The sequence below is a fragment of the Xyrauchen texanus genome, chromosome 46 (assembly GCF_025860055.1).
Source record: "Xyrauchen texanus isolate HMW12.3.18 chromosome 46, RBS_HiC_50CHRs, whole genome shotgun sequence".
In the NCBI taxonomy this organism is placed as follows: domain Eukaryota; kingdom Metazoa; phylum Chordata; class Actinopteri; order Cypriniformes; family Catostomidae; genus Xyrauchen; species Xyrauchen texanus.
Genome location: NC_068321.1, coordinates 12362924 through 12384201, shown reverse-complemented (window position 1 = coordinate 12384201; position 21278 = coordinate 12362924). Strand labels below are relative to the sequence as shown.

General features: G+C 41.0%; 1 protein-coding gene across 3 annotated transcripts in view; it reads right to left on the bottom strand.

Annotated features, from left to right (window-relative positions):
• The window catches only part of cadps2 (Ca++-dependent secretion activator 2), a 219976-nt gene that overhangs the window by 117931 nt on the left and 80767 nt on the right, over positions 1–21278 (bottom strand). For all 3 annotated transcript variants that reach the window (XM_052119448.1, XM_052119449.1, XM_052119450.1), the window contains exon 3: positions 17745–18077. In XM_052119448.1, coding sequence (XP_051975408.1) covers positions 17745–18077 — 333 coding nt within the window. The remainder of the gene's footprint in view (positions 1–17744; positions 18078–21278) is intronic.

Sequence of the window (21278 nt, the reverse complement as noted above, 5' to 3'; positions counted from 1 at the left end):
ATTCTGTGGAGGCAAGGCATAGATCTAGTGGGGTCGGAGACGAATAATAAGATATCATCTGCGTAAAGCAAAAGCTTATGCGCCATACCACCTGCCATCACCCCAGGAAAATAATCTTCCTTTCTTATCACAGCTGCTAATGTTCCAGGGCAAGACAGAACAATAATGAGTGCAGCCCTGCCGGGTGCCTGTATTCAGAGTAAAATAATCTGAAAATAATCCATTTGTTTGTACAGTCGCTACCGGGTGTTTATAAAATAACTTAATCCTTCCAATAAAAGTCTTCCCGAGCCCATATATTTCCAAAATAAGATACGTGTGTGAAAAACAGATCAATATTTAAGTCCTTTTCTTTCCCCATCAATATCAACTTTCGCTTCCATAGTCTTCTTTTGCTTTTGGCGATTCGCATTCTTCGTGTATATTGCCAGCACCTACTGGTCAGGGAGGAGAATTTAAAGTAAAATGTGGGTTTCTTACCAAAACCTGTCATTTCGCTAATGAAGATATAGATTTAACCATTGTCTTATGGATTACTTCTATGCTTCCTTTACATGCTTTTTGGAGCTTTATCATTTTGGTACCTATTCACTTGATTTGTAAAGACCTACAGGGCTGAAATATTCTTTTAAAAATCTGTGTTTGTGTTGAGCAGAAAAAAGTAATACACATCTGGGATGGAATAAGGGTGAGTAAATGATGAGAGAATCAATTTACAATATATAATAAATATATTGTTTACTTTTTAAATAAATATATAATATTTAACTTTGATGTAATTACATTTTTTTATAAAAAATATTTTATCCTTTTTATTGACATACAATGTAGGAAGAGATGGGAAATGATAGAGAGAAGAAATGACGCACACAACTAAAACCTTTCTGATTATTCTGCTTGTGATTTTACTTTCAATTGTTTCAAGTGTATTTTTAACTGTGAAACTGAAGATATATTCAAACTCATGTCCGAGTATTGACACATTTTGTTTTAAATTCACTTATGATTGACAGTTTGAAAGTTTGAAATGTCCCCAGCTGGGCTGATAATTCCATCATGAATCACTGGTTTTGACAGCCATAATGACCATGTCAGCCATTTCTCAGCACAATGATGCCAATACTAGCTAAATAATAATAAAAAAAAAAAAAAACAGTCAAACATGGACAGCGGCATGGATATCCAGCTGATAAATAACAGTGGAACAGCACAGCAGGTTTGTGCAGGTTAAAGCATTAAAATTGCTTCATTGTGGCTTTCTTTGAGGAGAACATACCCTAACACCTCCCCAGAGTCACACAAGTATGCACACCAGATTCTTTTCAGTTGCTGTGTTAGAGTTGTTCGCTTATCTTTCGCTGCTCTATTTTGGTTAGTTTGGCAGCAATTTCTATGACAACAAGCCTTAGGAGCACCCTAATGAACGACGTCACCAGCCTGGAGAAAAGCATGTGGCGGTCACGCTCTGATCTTCCCCAAAGCTCTGTTTACCTCCCTCGTCTAAATTAGCAAACCAATTTAAAGGCATCCGCCTCCAGTCACACAACTGCATTCTTGAACGAAACTGAAAAGTCCAGATTGTATTTCTCTCTGTGCCTTTTCTACTTGAAATGAATAATTCACCCAAAATTGAAAATTCTGTAAACATTTACATTGCCACTCCAAAGCCCTATGACTTTCTAGCATTAAACACAATTTTTGAAGAATGTAGCTGGTCACTCTTTTCAATGCAATTGCAATGAATGGACTAGACATTTAAAGCATCAAAAAGGGTTCAAAATCACCATGAATGTATCATAAAAGAGTCCATATGACTCATGCACTATATTCCAAGTCTTTTAAAGCTATATAATAACTTATAACAGACTGAAATTTAACCTCCTGAGACCAAAGCGTGACTTTGATTTGTAACCAGTAGCACCTTATAAAAATGCAAAAATAAAAAATGTGTTTCTTTTCTAGTGCAAATGGTTCTCCTACAAGAGGTTCTCTCGTATTGCGTAAGCTAGCTTACGCTACGGGAAAGATTCATCTTTTCTGAGATATTGAAGCCAAAAAATTATCCTTAATTTTGTATCCATTGTCAACACAGTGCAGCAACTGCATACCTTGAGCGGGCTAGCTAGCGAGCTCATAGGTTGCTCTGCGGCAACTGCTGCAGCCTATAGACCAACTTGAGTGAACTTGCGTCCAATGACGCAATCACTGTATCAATGTATCCAATGACGCAATCACTGTATCAAAGCCCGCCAAAATGGGCGTGGCTAGAGTGCATATAAGCGTAAGTTCATAGGCTGGAACCCTGATTTTCATCTATTCAGCGAAGCGTCTTTAAGATGCCTCACACCACCTGCCTCATGCCGCGCCCCTCTCAGCGCCGGAGACCGCCACCTCATCTGTGCTCTCTGCCTGGGACTGGAACATGCAGAGCTCGTCCTCGCTGCGAGGAGCTTCCGATGTTGACCCTGCGGGCTCGACTCGAAGCACTCAAAACCGAAGCCGCCGCGCCGCCTTTCGTTTCGCCGCGCAGAAAGAAGCGCCGCTCCCAAAGGCTGCCGGAACCAGTGTTAGAAGCGACTACCTCGCCGGAGCCTCTCCCTCGAGCCTCGCTTTCACCCTCCCCGCCCTCCCGGGACGCGCAGTTGCCGCAGAGCGGCCGCACTGTTGCCATCTCGGATGACGAGGCGGAGGATAAGGGCTGCTGTTCCATCATGGCTTCGGACAGCGAGGAGTGGTCAGGCTCCCAAGCCTCCTCCTCGGCCCAGGAATCCAGCAGCACCGCGCCGAGTCGAGGAAGAACTACACGCCTCCTCGCACAGGCCGTCGACCGCCTTGGGCTCGAGTGGTCACCGCCCTCTGAGCAGGCTCCCAACAGACTCGACGGCTGCTTTCTTCAGAGCCGTCGCCGCGGCGCTCGCGGCCGGGCCGCTCCTTCCTGCCGGAACTCCACGCCGAACTCTCTAAATCGTGGAACGCCTCTCTCGGCCAGGAACCGATCCCATGTCTCCATCGCTCGGTGGACGGCGCCACCGAGAGGGGCTACTCTTCCATCCCCGGTCGAGGATTCGGTAGCAGCACGCCTTTGCCCGCACTCCACGAGATGGCGGTCTAAGCCAGTGCCCCGTCTAAGGCCTGCAGAACTACTTCCGCCTGTGTTGGCGCGCCTATGCCGCCGCCCGCCAAGCCGCATCTGCTCTGCATTCCATGGCCGTTTTACAGATCCTCCAAGCGGACCTTCTCCGAGAATGGGATGAGAAAGGCAGGCACCCAGAGGTTGTTTCAGATCTAAGGAGCTGACGGATCTCGCCCTTCGCGCCACCAAAGCTGCAGCTCAAGCCCTAGGGAAGTGCATGGCCGCGCTGACTGTGACCGAGAGACACCTATGGCTAACGCTAGCCGATATGGGAGAAGCTGAGCACTCCACGTTCCTCAACGTGCCGCTCTCTCCGTCCGGTCTCTTCGGTTCCGCGGTGAGTGGCATTGTTGACCATTTCTCGGAAGTCCAGAAAGCCACCCAAGCCATGAATCTCTTCCTGCCTCGTCGCGCTACCTCCTCTGCAGGCCGCCCATGTGACCAGCCTCCTGCACGAGCCTCTTCACAGCGCCCAGCTCAGCAAAGCCAGACTTCTCAGCGTCGACAGGGCGGCCGCCCTAGAACGTGCTCAGACAGCCGCCGCAGACCACCGCCCCCCCCGCGGGCCTCGGCCTAAGATTGCGCTGAAACCTAAGCAACCGAAGTCCTCCTAGCTTTGTTAAGGAAACGACGGCTCAGTCCCGCCGCGGCCGGACCACCGTCAAAGCTCCGCCCCCTGTCAGTCCCCTTCTCTCAGGCTACTGCAGTGGTGGATTCAGCAGCCAACAAGCCGGTGATACTGCCCGCTTGCCTGCACTCAAATGCAGTTTTCACGGCGAACAAAAGAAATTTTGTGAAAAGCAAACATGCCTTATGTGTAGAAAATGTGCCCACAATCCAGTGTTCACCCCTACACACAAGCATTACACTTCCCGTGTCCCTATCAGAGCCCACTCACATAAAGCAGGCACAGCCAGCTCGAGTGTTAGTCAATAAACGCGCCCACGAATCCGTGCGCATCACTTTACAGATGTGACTCTTTCCCCATTCACCTCAATCGGGAAGTCACTCACAGAACAGCCTGTCCCTGCTGTCTGCGAGCAGTCATGCATAAGCACAGTAAGCGCGCTCACACATTCTGTTCAGCTCGCTGTGTGCGGCAATCAGGGCGACTTGGCCATTCACCCTCTAGCGTTACGCTTCAAAGCGTGGAAAGCTATCCCAGGGATATCCAAATGGGTGTTAAGCACAATAAAACAGGGCTATTTGCTACAGTTCGATCGCCGCCCTCCCGCTTCAGAGCTGCTCGAAACTACTGTGAACACGGAAGCAGCCTGCATGCTTCGTTCAGAAATAGCAAACCTTCTGTGCAAAAGGGCCATAGAGAGAGTGCCACCTTCTCTGAGCGAGTCGGGGATTTACAGCCATTATTTTCTTGTCCCCAAGAAAGACGGCGGCCTCAGACCAATATTAGATCTCATGGTTTTGAACAAGGTGCTCACAAAAAGACCGTTCAAAATGCTTACAATCAGGAAACTCCTCGCGCATGTGTGCCAGGGGGACTGGTTTATTTCTCTCGATCTGAAAGATGCCTACTTTCAGATTCAGATAAATCCCCGTCACAGGCCATTCTTGAGATTCGCCTTCGACGGCCAGGTTTATCAATACACCGTCCTTCTGTTCGGCCTGTCTATAGCACCCCGTACTTTCACGAAGTGCATGGATGCGGCGCTCGCACCCCTGCGGAGTCAGGGCTTGTGAGTTCTGAACTATTTGGACGATTGGCTGATTTTGGCACAGTCACATATGGAGCTTCTGTCTCACAGGACAGTTCTCCTCAGTCATCTGAACAGTTTGGGTCTTGCAGTCAATTGGACCAAGAGCTCACTACAGCCCAGTCAGGCAATTTCCTTCCTTGGAATAGAACTAGACTCCATGGCGATGACGGCTCGCTTATCTACACAGCGCGTGCGCCGTGTTCAGCGACTAGCCGCGTCCTTTCAGATGAACAGCCTCACGCCTCTGAAAAAATTTCAGAGAATGCTAGGTTACATGGCCTCAGCCGCAGCAGTACTTCAGCTGGGTTTACTGTGCATCGCCCGCTTCAGCATTGGCTAAACACCCGCGCGTCTCGCCGGGCTTGGGCCACGGGCCGCCAGCCGATCAGAGTGACTCAGACCTGTATCTCAGCTCTGCAGCCCTGGGCAGTGGCCGAATGGTATCAGCAGGGAGTGACGATGGGAGCTGTATCTCGCCGAAAAGTCATCTCGACAGACGCGTCCAACACTGGTTGGGGTGCGGTCTGCGAGGGCTCTCCGGTTTTTGGCCTATGGTCAGTTCAGGAAAAGCTCCTTCACATAAATTGTCTGGAAATGATAGCGGTCGAGTACGCGCTCGTGCGCTTCCTCCCGGTCATTCAGGGTCACCACGTCCTGGTCCGTTCGGACAACAGATCTGTGGTATCCTATCTAAACCGTCAGGGCGGTGTCAGATCCAGGAACCTCTTCCATCTGACAAAACGCATACAGAGTTGGTCCCAGTGCCACCTGCGCTCGCTGAGGGCAACGCACGTGCCAGGCCACCTGAACGACGGCCCAGACAGACTGTCCAGAGACAATATTTCCCCAGGGGAATGGTCCCTGCACGCTCAAACAGTCCAGAAGTTATGGAGCATATTCGGCAGAGCAGAGATAGACCTCTTTGCGTCAGAAGAGAACTCTCTTACTGCCCAGTATTTTTCTCGAGCGAGGGCGCGCTGGCCCAGGACTGGCCCAAGCGCCCGCTTTACGCCTTCCCTCCCGTCTCGCTATTGCCACAGGTAATGCAGAGGATCAGGAAGCAGCGTCACTCGGTGCTCCTCATAGCCCCGCGCTGGGAGAATCAGACATGGTTCCCGGAGCTTACGCAGCTGTCACTGACAGCCCCGTGGCCCATTCCATTGAGAGCAGATCTCCTCTCTCAAGCTCGCGGCACGATCTGGCATCTGGCTGGGCGCTGCACGCGTGGGTGATCAACGACTACCCGTCGCTTTGCCAGAAGGAGTAATAAACACCATCATACACGCTAGAGCCCCTTCCACGAGAAGACTCTATGCGTCCAAATGGTCTGTGTATTCAAAATGGTGCACCGACAGAGACCTGGACCCACGGAAATGTGGGGTGTCGTCGCTGCTCGTGTTTTTACAAGAGCTGCTGGATAAGGGCAGATCCCCATCCACGCTCAGTGTACGTGGCGGCCGTCGCAGCGTTCGCTGAACCTCTGCACGGCCAGTCACTGGGAAAAAACGAGCTGGACATCCGCTTCCTCAGGGGAGCTAGAAGGATGAACCCCCCGCGCCCCCCATCAGTTCCTATCTGGGATCTTTCCGTAGTTCTCGAAGCTATGAAAGCCCCCCCTTTCGAACCGCTTCAATCCGTGGATTTGAAATACCTTTCACTCAAAACCATTTTTCTGACTGCCCTGTCATCAGTTAAACGTGTGGGAGACCTTCACGCGCTGTCTGTCAGCGCTGTGTGTCTTGAGTTTGGACCAAGTGACTCCAAGGTCATTTTAAAGCCTAGACACGGCTATGTCCCCAAGGTGATCGGTACTCTTTTCAGAGCACAAATCATTTCCCTATCGGCACTGCCAGCATCCGATAGTGAACGCGACGCCAATCTCCTTTGCCCAGTCAGAGCACTGAGATTGTATACTGCGCGCTCCGCCTCTTTCAGACGCTCTGAGCAGCTTTTCGTTTCGTTCGGAGGGCACACCAAGGGTTTCGCCGCCTAAAAACAGACACTGTCTAGATGGATAGTGGACGCTATTGCTGCCGCGTACGCGTCAAAAGACCTGCCATGCCCGTTAGGCATTAGGGCTCACTCCACTAGAGGCATGGCCTCCTCGTGGGCATGGTCCAGCGGGATTTCCATTCACGACATATGTGTGGCAGCGGGCTGGGCTTCCCCCTCCACCTTTGTCAGATTTTACATTCTGGAAGTGCCCGCCCTGCAGGCAAAACTACTTGCGGTTTAATACGCTACAGCTCCCCTGGTGAGCTACACTGATGGGACACATTCCACACAGACCGGCACCGCCGCTCTGTCTTTTCCTTCCCACTATGTGCTTAAGTATTACACACACACTGGCCCGCACTCTTTCCGGCCAAATATTATTCCCCCACTCACAAGGGCTCCCCCGGGTCCCCCCACCCCCGGGGCTCATGCAGTGGATGCTTGGCGCGCACACCGTTGACAATGGGTTCCCGTAGCGTAAGCTAGCTTACGCAATACGAGAGAACCTCTCGTAAGAGAACGCATCGGTTACCTTACGTAACCTCGGTTCTCTCTAGAAGAGGGAACGAGTATTGCGTAGCCGGCCGTGCTTCGCGCCACGCAGCGATTTTCGCTTCATTCAATGAAAACCAGGGTTCCAGCCTACGAACTTGCGCTTATATGCACTCTAGCCACGCCCATTTTGGCGGGCTTTGATACAGTGACGGCGCGGGCGCCTGTCATTGGACTCAAGTTCACTCAAGTTGGTCTATAGGCTGCAGCAGTTGCCGCAGAGCAACCTATGAGCTCGCTAGCTAGCCCGCTCAAGGTATGCAGTTGCTGCACTGCGTTGACAATGGATACAAAATTAAGGATAATTTTTTGGCTTCAATATCTCAGAAAAGATGAATCTTTCCCGTAGCGTAAGCTAGCTTACGCAATACTCGTTCCCTCTTCTAGAGAGAACCGAGGTTACGTAAGGTAACCGATTCGTTTTCCAAAAAATGGATGGCAACATATGCGGACAGCAAGACCAAGTTGTGAAATATTAAATAATACCAAGCTATTGAAAGTATTTTTCAAATTGTTTGTTTCTAGGAGGTTTGGTTATCCATGTTTTTGAGATGTTACAGGCATTACATAAGAAATTTGCATAATTAATTCTGATTCAAAGTATTGGTCAACATCATCCAATCACTGCCAACCATGTTAAAATAAAACCATACATTATAAATTCTGAATCTATGTACTGATTTTCATTGTCCCATGTTTGCAAAGGAAAAAATGAAAAAATTTGCTGAAGTACACAGTGGTCGCACAAGGTTGTGACACTTCTATATTAGGGCTAAGAGAAATACACACTTTATTTAGCAAATGTTAAGGAGGATAAAATATTGTAAAATAGGTAAAGGTATGATTTAATTGGTTTCAGACCCTAGTTGAAGTTCTCTGTCTTTTGTATGTGGGACTTTTATGTTGGTGTGAAAACATCCTGTAGTGGGCAAAATGGACTTTTATTTTGACAGGATAGCACCTTGGAAGAGGAAGGCCTTCTTTGGTAGAAAAGGCCAGTTTGGGGGGGAGCAGGCATGTTTTTTGAACTAAATAGTTTGGTGTTTTGTAGCTTTCTCCTTTGGAGTCGATTATGGATTAATTACCCATCGAGGTTCAAGAGAAGACTTGGGTTTTTGGTATTTTTGCTAGTTCATCACGTTTGGAGGATTATTACCATTTTTTCTGGATATTTTTGATGCATTTTTTGGGTGCAAGGACTAAGGATTTACACACAAGGACAATACTTCTCATGCATGGACAATTTGATCAAGGACTCTGGGATAAGTGATAATTTTTCTGATTTGACTGGTGTGATATCAATATAATTTGTTGGTTAATCTGCTTATGCCTATCTTTGATTGATTTCAAGTAATGATACAGTTTTAGTTCCTTAATCATTCATGCAAACGTGAGTGCCCTGAACTTTTAAGTGACTACTGGTTTTCTTAAGTTGCAATCCAAGTTTGTTACAAGGTTAAGGCTATTCACAAAAAATCTTTACAAAGACTTGAGTTCATTTAAGTAGTCATGTTAGATATGTGAATTAGTTATTCTTTGGAGTCAGATCTTTTGATCTGAATTTATCTGAAATGATTGATCTGTATAACAAAATCTATTGAATGACTCAAGGGCGTAGCAGCCGCAGGGGACACGTCCCACGCACTCTTTAAAAAGGTGATTTTGTCCTACACACTTTCAAGCTAAACCCATACCAGGTTTAAATGGTGGATTTATATACATTATTCTTTGTGTTTTGTTACTTTGGGCTGATTGAGCAACCATCCAACCAATCACAGGTGAGTTTCATGAGACGAAAACAAACCATACGCAATAGACCATCAGTCAGACGGTCTGATCAACGCGGCTCCGTTAATTTCTACAAAGTTGCTTTCAACAATGCTCATTTATCCATGTTTTTTTATCGGCATTGATGTTGATCTAAATTAATAATCTAGAGATGAGAAATACACAAACGAGAGTTATTTTTTGGCATAATGTTCTTGATTGGCAGCTTTACGCAAAATGCACTGCAGAAAAATAAACAAAGGACAATCCTTCTTTTAAGCACACACTGTATGTGGAGTTAATGTCTGCGCTTGTGTCCTTATGAAGTTATTCTTTTTACATTATATTTGTGAGGTAAAAATTTGATTGGTTCTTTTTGCCAATTTAAGCATTTAATGTAAGCTATATTTAATATCAGCTATCAGCAACAGTAGGAAAAAAGATAGATCTGCTGTGTTCTTAGAACACTTACACATTTTACAAACATACTGTTATGTAGACATACTTTTTTTATACATGAAAATGTACAGACGTTATTGAAACTTATAATTATTATAAGACCATTATTGTTGTCTTTTGATAAAAGTCATGGTCAACAGCTCACAAAATGTATGGAAATGATAGATTTGCTTTGTTCTTATAATGTTTATAACCTCTACTAAAGTCTCTTTGTAGGTCTGTAGACATTACATTTTTAAAGGATTAAAACGTTCTTTTGATCAATGATTCGGTGACTAACTCATTTCACACAAGACACTCATTTGTCACACCCTTCTGGCATCACCACAAATGGTCACTGAATCATTAAATGATCTGAACGAATTTTGGTGAAAACACTCAAGCCACTTGGATAAATTTAAATCCAGAGTAAGCACAGAGTAAAAAGTAAAATTGTGCACATGCACAATTGTCATTATAGTAATTAATTAAATAATTTATTCAGGACCAGCTTGAGCTCAGTCTTTTATTGTCATGCGTGAAACAGAAGTATGTGCTCCACAAGATGTTCTTTATTTTTGCAGCTAATTTAGCAACATTTTGCAATTAATTTGCAATACTTGAATCTATAAAATACCACAAATATAATTATAAAATACTTATATATTAATATATACCTTAATATATTAATACTGCTTGAAAATGCGTCCTCCCCACTTTTAAAACGACTGCTATGCCCCCTGGTATGATTTCAGAAGACTCAGAATATTTGTGCATGTTGCATGAACCAGTTTTATGTAATTGTTTGTATGTACTATTCCTTTAAGTCAGAATTGGAGATTGTAGAGCTGTGTCCATAGAGCGGGAGTCATGAGGACGAGCCGCCTCTATTTTTGATGGCTGCCCTGACCCTGTCAGAGAGATATGAGTATCATGGCTCCATCTGAGGTGGTTAATTCATTACCGCTTCTCGGTGGCTCACCTGCCCACCACTTCTTCCGGCCCCGGGTGCAGCATGCTAACGAGAGATGACAGGGTGGCGAGACCGCAAGGTGAGGCTGAATGTGTTCATTAGGAAGAGGATGACAGGTGCTGAGTGGAGAGAGGAAGGGCTGAGGTATAGATGTGTGGCAGGGCGACTGGCCTCTCTGATCATGAGGGCACAGCTGTATTTCTCAGTGTGTCCAGCTGAACCACAACCCACCTCACTGTCTGTCTAACCAGATGTCGCACACCTCAAAGAGCTATTTACAAAGGTTTATCAATCAACTATTTTGCTCCTTTTAATTTTTGATTGAATTAGCATGATCATCGGTATTTGACAGTAAAATTATGATGTTATTTACAAGATTATTTGACCATGATTTTCGATCCAGCTCTATTTTATTCAGGTTAGTTAAGAATATTATGGGTTATATAAAACTAAAGCCTAAAAGGCTAGCATTCCAGAGGGTTTAGAAGCAGATGTGAAGCTGCATTCTTGTTAAAAGCAATGAAATGTTGAAATGAAATGAAGTGGAAATGTTATCTTTGTGTTCAATTTGGTTTTATACATATTTGAAAAACATTAATAGCATGTTCTTCAAACAAAAACCTAAAACTTATACAAACTCCAGGTTACTCCATATGAACTGAAGAAAAAAAATGTGCCTTCTCATAACAATTTCTGGTATTACACCCAGTCTTGAGAGTTACATCCTTTTTTTAAGATGACAACAAAATGGCAACCTGCAAGTTGATTTCACCAAATGAGTTTGATTTGATGGACAAAGGTTTAACAAATATTCATAATATTTTTTAAACAAAATTGTTTACCTGCTTATTTTATTTTTAGATCTTAAAATAAAAAATGTCATATGGTTTAACCGCCAAGACAGTTAAATAATATATATATATATATATATATATATAGCCTGATAAGGGACCAGGTGTGTAAGATCACGACCCAGCCCCGCCCTCCACCCTGCCACACTATTATTGGCATGAATAGAGCAGAATAAACGTTTAGTATTATTTATAAAAAAAAATTATACCTAAATTCTCAAAACAGATAACTAGTGGACCAATGGGGGTGCCAAATGCCCCCTGATTTACATCAAACTCTACTCACAAGTTTTGGAAAACCAAGTGCAGAACTTGTAAACTAAAGCAAAGAAAAATACAGTGTAAGTGTACCAAAAAATGAAAATATGAGCAAAATTGTCAGAGAGCACAAAAACTGTAATATAATCAAGGAAAACATGATTTTGTTTACAATTCTGATGACTTTGCTTGAATTTTTCTGTTGTTGTTTTTTTGCCCCATAATTTAAATGTGTTTATATATTTGATTCATGCTTGTTATTTTTTTATCTGTGCCAATTATTTTGATCTGCACTTTTTATTTATTTTTTGCACTTCTTTTTATCTGCACTTATTATTTTGATTCACGCTTATTATTTTTGGATCCGTTACTGCAAAACTTTTGACAGGATTTTGATCCCATAATCCTGAGGTGCCGTGGATTGCGGTGTCATCATCGCTTTAGTTGAGTCACAATATGTCATTGACATTGCATTTAACAATGTGAACTCTAATTCTGGTTAAAATTTTCCAGTGAATTTCTGCACAGTCCATTTTATGTCTCTATCCTTTGTTATTTACAGTCAGTTTGTGATCAAAAAGTAAATAATAAACATAAATTCTTATCATACATTACACGGATGAGGTATAACACACTGTGCAACTTCTCTCTCGTTAACGTACACATTCACTCATTCATTCTGTAAACATTTGCTGGTGGAGCTGCCGCTTCTCTTAAAGAGACAATACCAATTTAGTGCTTGTTATTCATATCACTGTAAATCGCACAAAAGCATCTAGTAAACAAACATGTAACAAAATGTAATTATGTAGTTAATTCTTAAATATTTAAAGGCACAATCATACATTATGAAATATTGAAACTTCAGAAATCACTGCAAATATTTAAGAATTAAAACAAATATGCTTGTGCCGCATCTATGCAAGGGTAAATTATTATAATTTGTTTCATAGTAGATTTGATGTAGTTGCACTTATTATAATATAATTATTAAATAATTGTTATATGTGAAATTCTATTTTCATTATTAAGTTCCAACCTTGTGAAAATCTTGTTACAGATTTGTAAACATTGACAACCACTCATATCAATATTATAAATAACATTTCATTAAAATGAAAATTTCATGAAAATTTAAAAATGTCATCATATAAATTAATTGAATGTGAAATTTGTACTTTTTAAAAATTCTAAATTTTGATTAAACTGATCAAAAGTAAAATATAAAATAAAATGTTCAATATCGCATACTATATTGCGTGAAGTCATAAATATGAAAACTATATATATGTATGAAGATGCCCCCTTCTCAGTTTGATTAATATTTTTTTCAGTTTTCAGTTGCATTTTGCTTATGTCCTCAAAAGTCTGGGGAGTAAAAACAAATTTACTAGCCAATGATGATTCTTAAATGTCCATATATCTTAACTCAGAATATTCTTTTAATATTTTTTCATTCTTTTGTTCCATTTATTTTTGGGCTCTCTGGAATACTTACTGCAAGTCTAATTGGTCAATTGTCACATTCTATGGCCAAATATGTTTGTACTGTTGTCACAGGCAACCGGTTTCCTAACTATGCTAGCTTTACATTGCTCATATCCCTCCACCGTCTCTTTCTTTTCACATAATATAATTTCAACTAAAATAAATCAATCATTCAAATCCATTAATTTATTTATTTGGCAAGCAGTCGTGCATTAAGCAGGATAATGTACAGCCATCTGATCATTTTGACAAAATAAACCCCTCCAAGCTGCTGATGCTGTGTCACACTCCATAAGTTCGGCCTTTCCATCTCATTCCCTTCAGTATATCACAGCCTGTATCTACAGTATCCAGTCCATCTCACATTATCTGTTGACTATCTCTGTTATTTTTCTTGGATCTCCTCTGTCTTCATTCTTCCGCCCCTCTACTCTTCTCAAGCACTTTGCACATCTGTCCCTCTCTTTCAATCTGTCAGCTTGTAAAGCAGCCTCTCATCTGTCTCTCTCTCTCACTCTGCAGTCATCTGCCTCTGACTCACAGACCAGTTCATAGATCTTCCTTTGTTTGACACCCTCCACTTACTGACATTTCAATTGTCATGCTTTCGATCTCTTTGCTGTTTTGTTGTTGTTTCTTTGTCCTTGGTATTCACTCCGTAAGACAATTTGACAGCGGGAGGAGTGGTTATCAGAGAAATAGACACAGACGTTTAAAGTGACTGATTTATCGAATGCAGAGATAACTGTAATGGTGAATATAACATACAAAGCAGCAAACAAACTTTTAAATGTCAGCTGAAATGGATCCACACAATGCACCCAGATGCTTAAATTCTTAATAAGCACTGAGGTAGATTAGCACCAGTAGGTCAAATCGATTTGATTGGACCCACAATGCAACCACACCTCATTAGTCTACAACAATACACAGGTACAAAGGATGAAAATAGTTGAGAAAATGCATGCAGATGTCAGTAAAACATAATACAAAAGATTTCAGTATTCTGAAGATCACATGCTGACTTCTGGAATGTAAATTTGCTCTTATAAAAAGCAATGCTTGTGCCACCTGGTGCTTAAATGGCAACAGATCTGACATATGCAGATGAAATGAATCTTGTAAAAAAAACAAATGAACTTGGTGGTATGTAATTTAAACTGAAGGAACAAACGTCAATAAACTTTTTATTGTAATAATCATTAACTCAATATCCCCCATACTGTATAGTTCGCACATTATTAAATAAAAGCAACTGAATAAATTAAGGATGGGCACAATGTTCGCCAGTTAAAAAAAAATCATAGTGACATTAACTATTTTAAACTTGACAAGCTGTCTTAAAAGCGCAAAAAAGCAGCCAGACAAAATGCAACAGCTGAAGACATTCATCTGACACATACTTACATAGACCAACAATTATAAATAGTGCAGATGAAACATGCTCCATAGAAACCATCCCACCTCTCAAGAACTTGTAAATGCACATCCTTTAACCTCCTGAGACCAGAGCGTGACTGTTGTGTGCATTTTCAATTTCCCTTCTTGATTTGTAACTAGTACTAAACTAATAAACATGCTAAACAAACAAACAAAAACATTCCAGAGAAAATCATTTTTCTAAAAATATATGTCAACATATGTGGACTTCGTGATTAAGTTGTGAAATTATAAATAAAACCAAGCTATAGAAAGTCAGATTTTTTTAATCAAATTGCTTAATGTTTCCAGGAGTGTTGGTTATTCATGTTTTTGAGACATTATAGACATATCAGCTGATTTCTTCTGGGAAAAGCACTGATAAAAAAAAACTATACAAATTAAAATGATTTGACTTGATTTGACTTTGTTACAATGGATTTTGATACTTTGGCAACAAAATCTCAATGTTCTCTCTTTGCACAGTCCAACAAGCAAGTGTTGGCCATTGCTGAAGCCTTTTACCAATCAGAAATTAGCATAATTATTTTGGCTACAATTAATGGCCAGAATTGTGTAATCACTGCCAACCATGTTAAAATTAAATTATACATAAATTCTGAATCAAAGTACTAATTATCATTGTCCCATGTCTGCAAAAAATGTTGAGTGGTCCAAACATCATCTGCAGCCTGAAACAGAATTTTTGAAAGATGAACTCCGCTTTAATCTGTGTCTTGTTATTTTGTCACATGACATCAAATTATGCTTTGCATATAGCGAAGCCAAAATAAAATGTCTACGCATGCGTAAGCAGGGTCACACGAGGATAAATAAATCCAATATAAGATCACACCTAACGAGAAGAGGAAGATAATGATAAGATGAAACAAGAAACATAATGTGAGGTCCCCTGCTTGTGCCCAACCACAGTATCTCAGTTAGATGCCAAACGTGCCAATTAATGTTGGACTCAACCCGCCTAATTGCACTATTTTGGTAACTGTAATTGCAATGAAAAAGGACGTCCATCAACACCATACAGCATTCCTCTTTTACTCCCCCTCTCCCCTGGGGGAAGGCTAGTGATAGATCACACATAAGGGCAAGCCAGTTGGACCCTTTCCTATTAACCTCCTGACCTTTCTGGGATGTCTTCAAAGAGGCTGATGATGGGATAAAAGCCACATGCGCTCAGGTGATTAGGGTAAAGGGCAAAGGATTAAAAGGTACTAAACTGCATAATAAGATTAGGGGCTAGTTTAATTGTATGGAAACAAGTCTCATTCAATAAATATTTAAAAAGAGAAGCAGTTAGGCCTTGATTACCTGTCATTTTCATGAGATTTAATAGGCATATATCCAAAGTGACTTATGGCATCAAAACTGCAGGGACAGCTTCCTTCTGGACCATCCTGCCAGATGGTCCAGAAGAGCTTTACTCTAGGGCACAGTGATTGGCAGGGGTTAAACTGGGCCGGATTTACTTTGAATGGTGTTCTGGCACCCTCAGTTAAAATTAAAATAAAATTAAAAAATTTTTATGAATCCATTGTATTCTGTGTGCATGTTCAGTTTTTGGTTTGCTGTGGTGTTTGGGGACAAGGATATTAAAAAGATCTTAGGGTTTCAACATCTCCAAAATCCCAATCAAACCCTGGTGATGGGAGATTGATTGGTCACCCCTAAACTGATTATTAGATCTTTGATATCTTGACTACACATCAAGTACTAATTTTAGGCAACATAATCATAAGGATGGGAATCTTTAGGAACCTCATGGTTCAAATTGATTTCTATTCAAGGAGTTGCAATCATTGATCAATGCATCTCTATTTTTTTTATCTGCGTAATTGAAATACCACAACAGAGCCACACAATCTTTCAAATAGCATGTCTTTTTTTAGTCATTATTTCCCCAGCCCTACAACTTCACCACTGACACACAAAGACCAGTTGAAAACATTGACAGTACTTTCTTCACTAAAACTTTTGATCTATGTTAATCAACTTGATTTACATGTTATATTTGGAAAAATAAATGAGTAATAAAACACATTCCCAATTTCGAAAACAGTTTTCCAAGAAGAAAGTTTTCTAATGCTAATAAAAAAATGTACATTTAGGATTCATTTCATTCCACCATGATTTTAACGCCAATAGTGGTCATTGGGAATGGCCACTTCTATTGTACTCTAAAGCCTGATTTATACTATAGAAGTCGTCAAACCTTTATTTCCTGAACAAAATAAAGCACCCAAGGTGAATAAAGCCGTCATTTATACCACATGCTACGTAGTTTTAAAATGTTATGGAAGGCTGTCATCTCTCTGGCGGACGACACATCAGGTAAGCTGTCTCGAGATACGGGATTCAAAGCTAACCATTTTAACAACCATAACCTAGTTAACAACTCCTCAGCTGGCATGCGCGATTCTAAATAAAAATGTCAAAACCACACCCATGATTAGTTTTAACCAATCAACAATGCTCTTCAACCAGCAGAGTTCTCCTAGGTCAAGAATTTCAGAGATGAATGTGAACAGGCGAAATATCACCAACCGATCACATTGGCAGAACAATAACGTTACTGCATTTGGGCATCATTTGTAGGCGATCAAAGCGAAGCCTGAAGCCCAGTAAGTGTAAATTAGCCTTTAGTTACCTTTAGTCAAAAGATAATCTGCAAAATATAAAAAAGTCAAATGTTTTCTCCTGAAAGAATTAAAGCACCCTTGGCAAAGCCTATGATCACAATACGCATGGCATCGTTTTAAAATAAGTACGTTTAGGGTGACAGTAGGTTGTCAGCTCTCGAGTGGATGACTCATCAATAAGAAAGCTGTCTTTGTTGTAACATTGTTTTTACAACAGCCTCGGAGAGACAGGCTTCAAATGTATACATTTTTTATCTTACGATGGTAACCTAGCAAGCTACAAACTCCTCTGCCAGCATGCGCAATTGTAATAACGTTTCAAATAGCAGAGTTCTCCAAGATAAAGAATTTTAGAGATTTGCAGGGAAAAGAGAAATATCACCAAACGAACACCTTAGCAGAACAAAAACATGTATTTTGCCATTTTTAGGTGAACTAATAAAGCCTGCTCGCCCTGTAATTATTAAGTAGCCTTAAGGTTTAGCAACCACTGACCTGCAGGGCATTGTATAATAGCTGATGTTCGAACTTCTTGATTCCCAGTATCTGCTGGAACATCTCATAGAGCTGCTCCTTGCTGAGGATGAGCTCGGACACAGCGGTGAAGGGCATGCGTCCTTGAGGTCGCCGCTGATCCTCTTCTCCTTTGTAGATGGCGTCAAACTTTGTGATCCAAGAGCTGAGTACAGTCTCTTTGCTCAAACCATCGATCTCAGGTAGGCTACGAACTCGACGCTCAATATTCTTCTTGAAGATGTCACGGAAGTCACTGGCAGAGCAGCCTCCGCTTTGCACCATACGGGCCACTCGCTCACTTTTCAGGAAGCCCTGGCAAAAAAATGTATATATAAATTTAGCCAATTTTGGTATCCAATCAGATTATGCTTAATAATCCAAAAATAATAAGGTCATGCAAACCAGTTTTTCCCCAACCCAGGTCTCAGATACTGCAAGTAAGACATCTAAAACATGTACTGTTGGGGGTACTCCAGCACCAGGCTGGGAATAGGGATGTGCATGAGTAATTGAGTACTCGCTCTGCACCAGCTACTCGAATATTAAAAACACTAATCGAATATCACAAATTAATTTTACTTTATGCATTTGCCCGCAATGAGCAATGCTGAATTACAATTTTCCCTCTAAATCTCTCAATTAAGCCCGCTGGGGGACACTGCTGATGTTTTTTGTGGAGGTGTTGGATGAGAGAAGATAAAATGGCTTCTGTGCTAGGGATGGGCGATACAACTTATTTTCTTTTCGATCCGATACAAATAATTTCAAGTCCATTATCATCGATATCGATACCAATACCGATTTTTGCGATTTCTTGGGGTGTAATTTTAAATATCATTTTTTTTAAATAATTCAAGTCATTATTATTATTATTATTATTATTATTCATTTTATTAATTTATTAATTTTTATTTTAAATTTGTGAGCCTAAACAGAAAATTAATAGACTTCTGTTTTGTTTACCTTTACAAAAACGAACCATGATTTCACTACAGTAACTAGTTTAAACATGGTATTTAGTTAAACCATAGTAACCACACAATTAATAATAAATAATAACAATTACACACAAAATTTGAATTTACTTTAGAAGCTTTTTCTATCATTACCTCTGCAAGGCACTGATCCCTCTTGTTTGAACGAGCCTTGTGACGGCGCAAGCGGCTGTCTACTTGTTTCTTTCAGCATGGATGTTAAGATGAGTGGAAGAAGAAATAGTTCCCATCCTTCACATGTATTTGCGAATATAGCCTAATCATTTTTATTTCACATTGAAGAATATGATTATTGTTCATGTTAACCAAATAATAATATCCCTAGTTTAAAAAAGTTAGAATCAATATTTTTGATACAACGTCATTATCGATACCCATCCCTAGTCTGTGCTTTTAAAAATAAGGCCTATTGTAGCACTAGCAATAAATGTGATAGCCTTAATTTAGACTCAGAGTTTATATCTGTGTATCACCCTCATGCCATCATTATTGGTTTCTGTGTAAGCTCCGGTTAAGAGCAAATGTTTATGATGGTGATTTTTAATTCTTTTTTGTTTTCCATTTTTATTAATGCATATTGTTCATTAAATTTTTTTCCCAAAAGAAAAGCATGTTGAAGTTATCTTATTTTGAAACCGTGCTTGGTAACGTTTGTGAATACAATTAAATAGAAGATTCACATATGTGCAACGTGTTATTTTTAACATGCATTTAAATTTATGAGTGATTGAGTACTTTTTTTTTTTTTTGTGGGTTAGTGTACTCAAAAAATCCTCGAAAATGCACATCCCAAGTTGGAAAACACTGATGCAAATTCCTGTAAGAAAGATTAATTTATCAGGTAATGTCATAAACAGTCATAAACGTATCGGCACGTCGACAATTTTGCCCATTACCCCAGTTTCGCTCTGCATGTAAACACCGGCATTCTTACCGTCTTATCCAATGTATGAAAGTTTGTGTGATGTCAAAAGCGTGATTTCAACTCTCATGTAAATGAGGTTTATATGAAGCTAAACAAAACATTTTTTTTTTGTACAAACATTAATGAAAAGGCCATCTGAAGACAAACATCTAAGTTAAGTTGGGGGTAAGTTATATTATTTGTAAATGCCGATTTGCATTCAGTTTCAGTGCAGTTAATTTCCTGTGTTCGTTGATGCAGTTTGAATTTATACCACGGTACCATAACCTGGAATTGTACAGAGGCAAAATTTCAGTATTGGTCCAACACTATGGCAAGCTGTACTTGTTTTCTGTATATTTGGAGTCTTTATATGGACAGAACTACCTTGTAAAGGTGCTCTGATACAAAGATATAGAACCCAAGGAATGCATTAAAGTAACACATAAAAATGTAATTAGAGCCTCAAAGCAGGGGAACAACATCTTCGTTTTAGGGAAGATGATGATCCATAAGAAAGTGGTAAGGTCCCATTGAGAGAGAAGCAAATCTGCCCGCAAGACCATGAAAACACTTCACCACTTTTTACTTATTTAATTTTTTTATATTTGGTGACCTAGTGTCGGGGGAAACTGAAGTTGGTGAGGCACGACAGAAGCAGCAGATGGAGACGAATCACAGCTCCTAACCGCAAGTAATGAAGCAGAACAAAGACACTTCAGCTGCCTCGTTTCAAGGAGGCAGGGGAATATGCCTGTGTCTGTATCTGTGTGAATAGTTCATTTGTCCCATTCAAGGGCCCAGCACAGGGGTGCATTTGTGAGAAATTGGCAAGAAACAAAGACACTGGATATCTCGCAGTGTTTCTAAGAAAATGAATGAGTCAGTAGCTTACTTTCATATAGAGAAAATGTATCCTTTATCCCCTCCCTTACATAAAAAAGGATGCAGAGGTGAGGTGACAGACAAGCTAGCATGCAGCGAGGCCTGTTCATTTCCTCCGTAACATTTAAAAATTGAATTAATCAGAATGAGCTTTATTGCCAAGTATGCTTACACATACATGGAATAGAGGTCGACCGATTAATTGGCCGATTTTTTGCATTTTTTAACATAATCGGCATCGGCCAATATCCAAGTATATCCACAACCTCCTTCCCTTCACAGCAGTGCACTGACATTTCTCTCTAAAACTCAAACTTAACGTCAGAATCAGCACGATCGGTGATTGTTGTAAAATGCAGTCTAGCTACTGTTGCTAAATTGCGGGACGTGTTTAATAACAAAAAGAACGCAAGAGATACTGTTCTCAAGGCGGCGCACGCTCCGAAACAGACCGCAAAGAGACAAGCAAAGTATAGGCTACTTTGGGTTTCATTTGCGTGTCTAAACAATCAAATATACACAAAAATGTGAGAAAACGACCGGCTTGGAGATTCGCGTAAACACAGTTTATGTCTTAAATGGACGTAGTTATGGAAATAGTTGGGAGAAAATATGGTGCATCAGGAGCCTATTAGACTCGGTCTTAAAGGGGAAGCAGTCTAATGAACATGCTGACGATTGAGCCATTACTGCGAATCAAACAACAAAAGGCAAAGAGAAAATCACCTT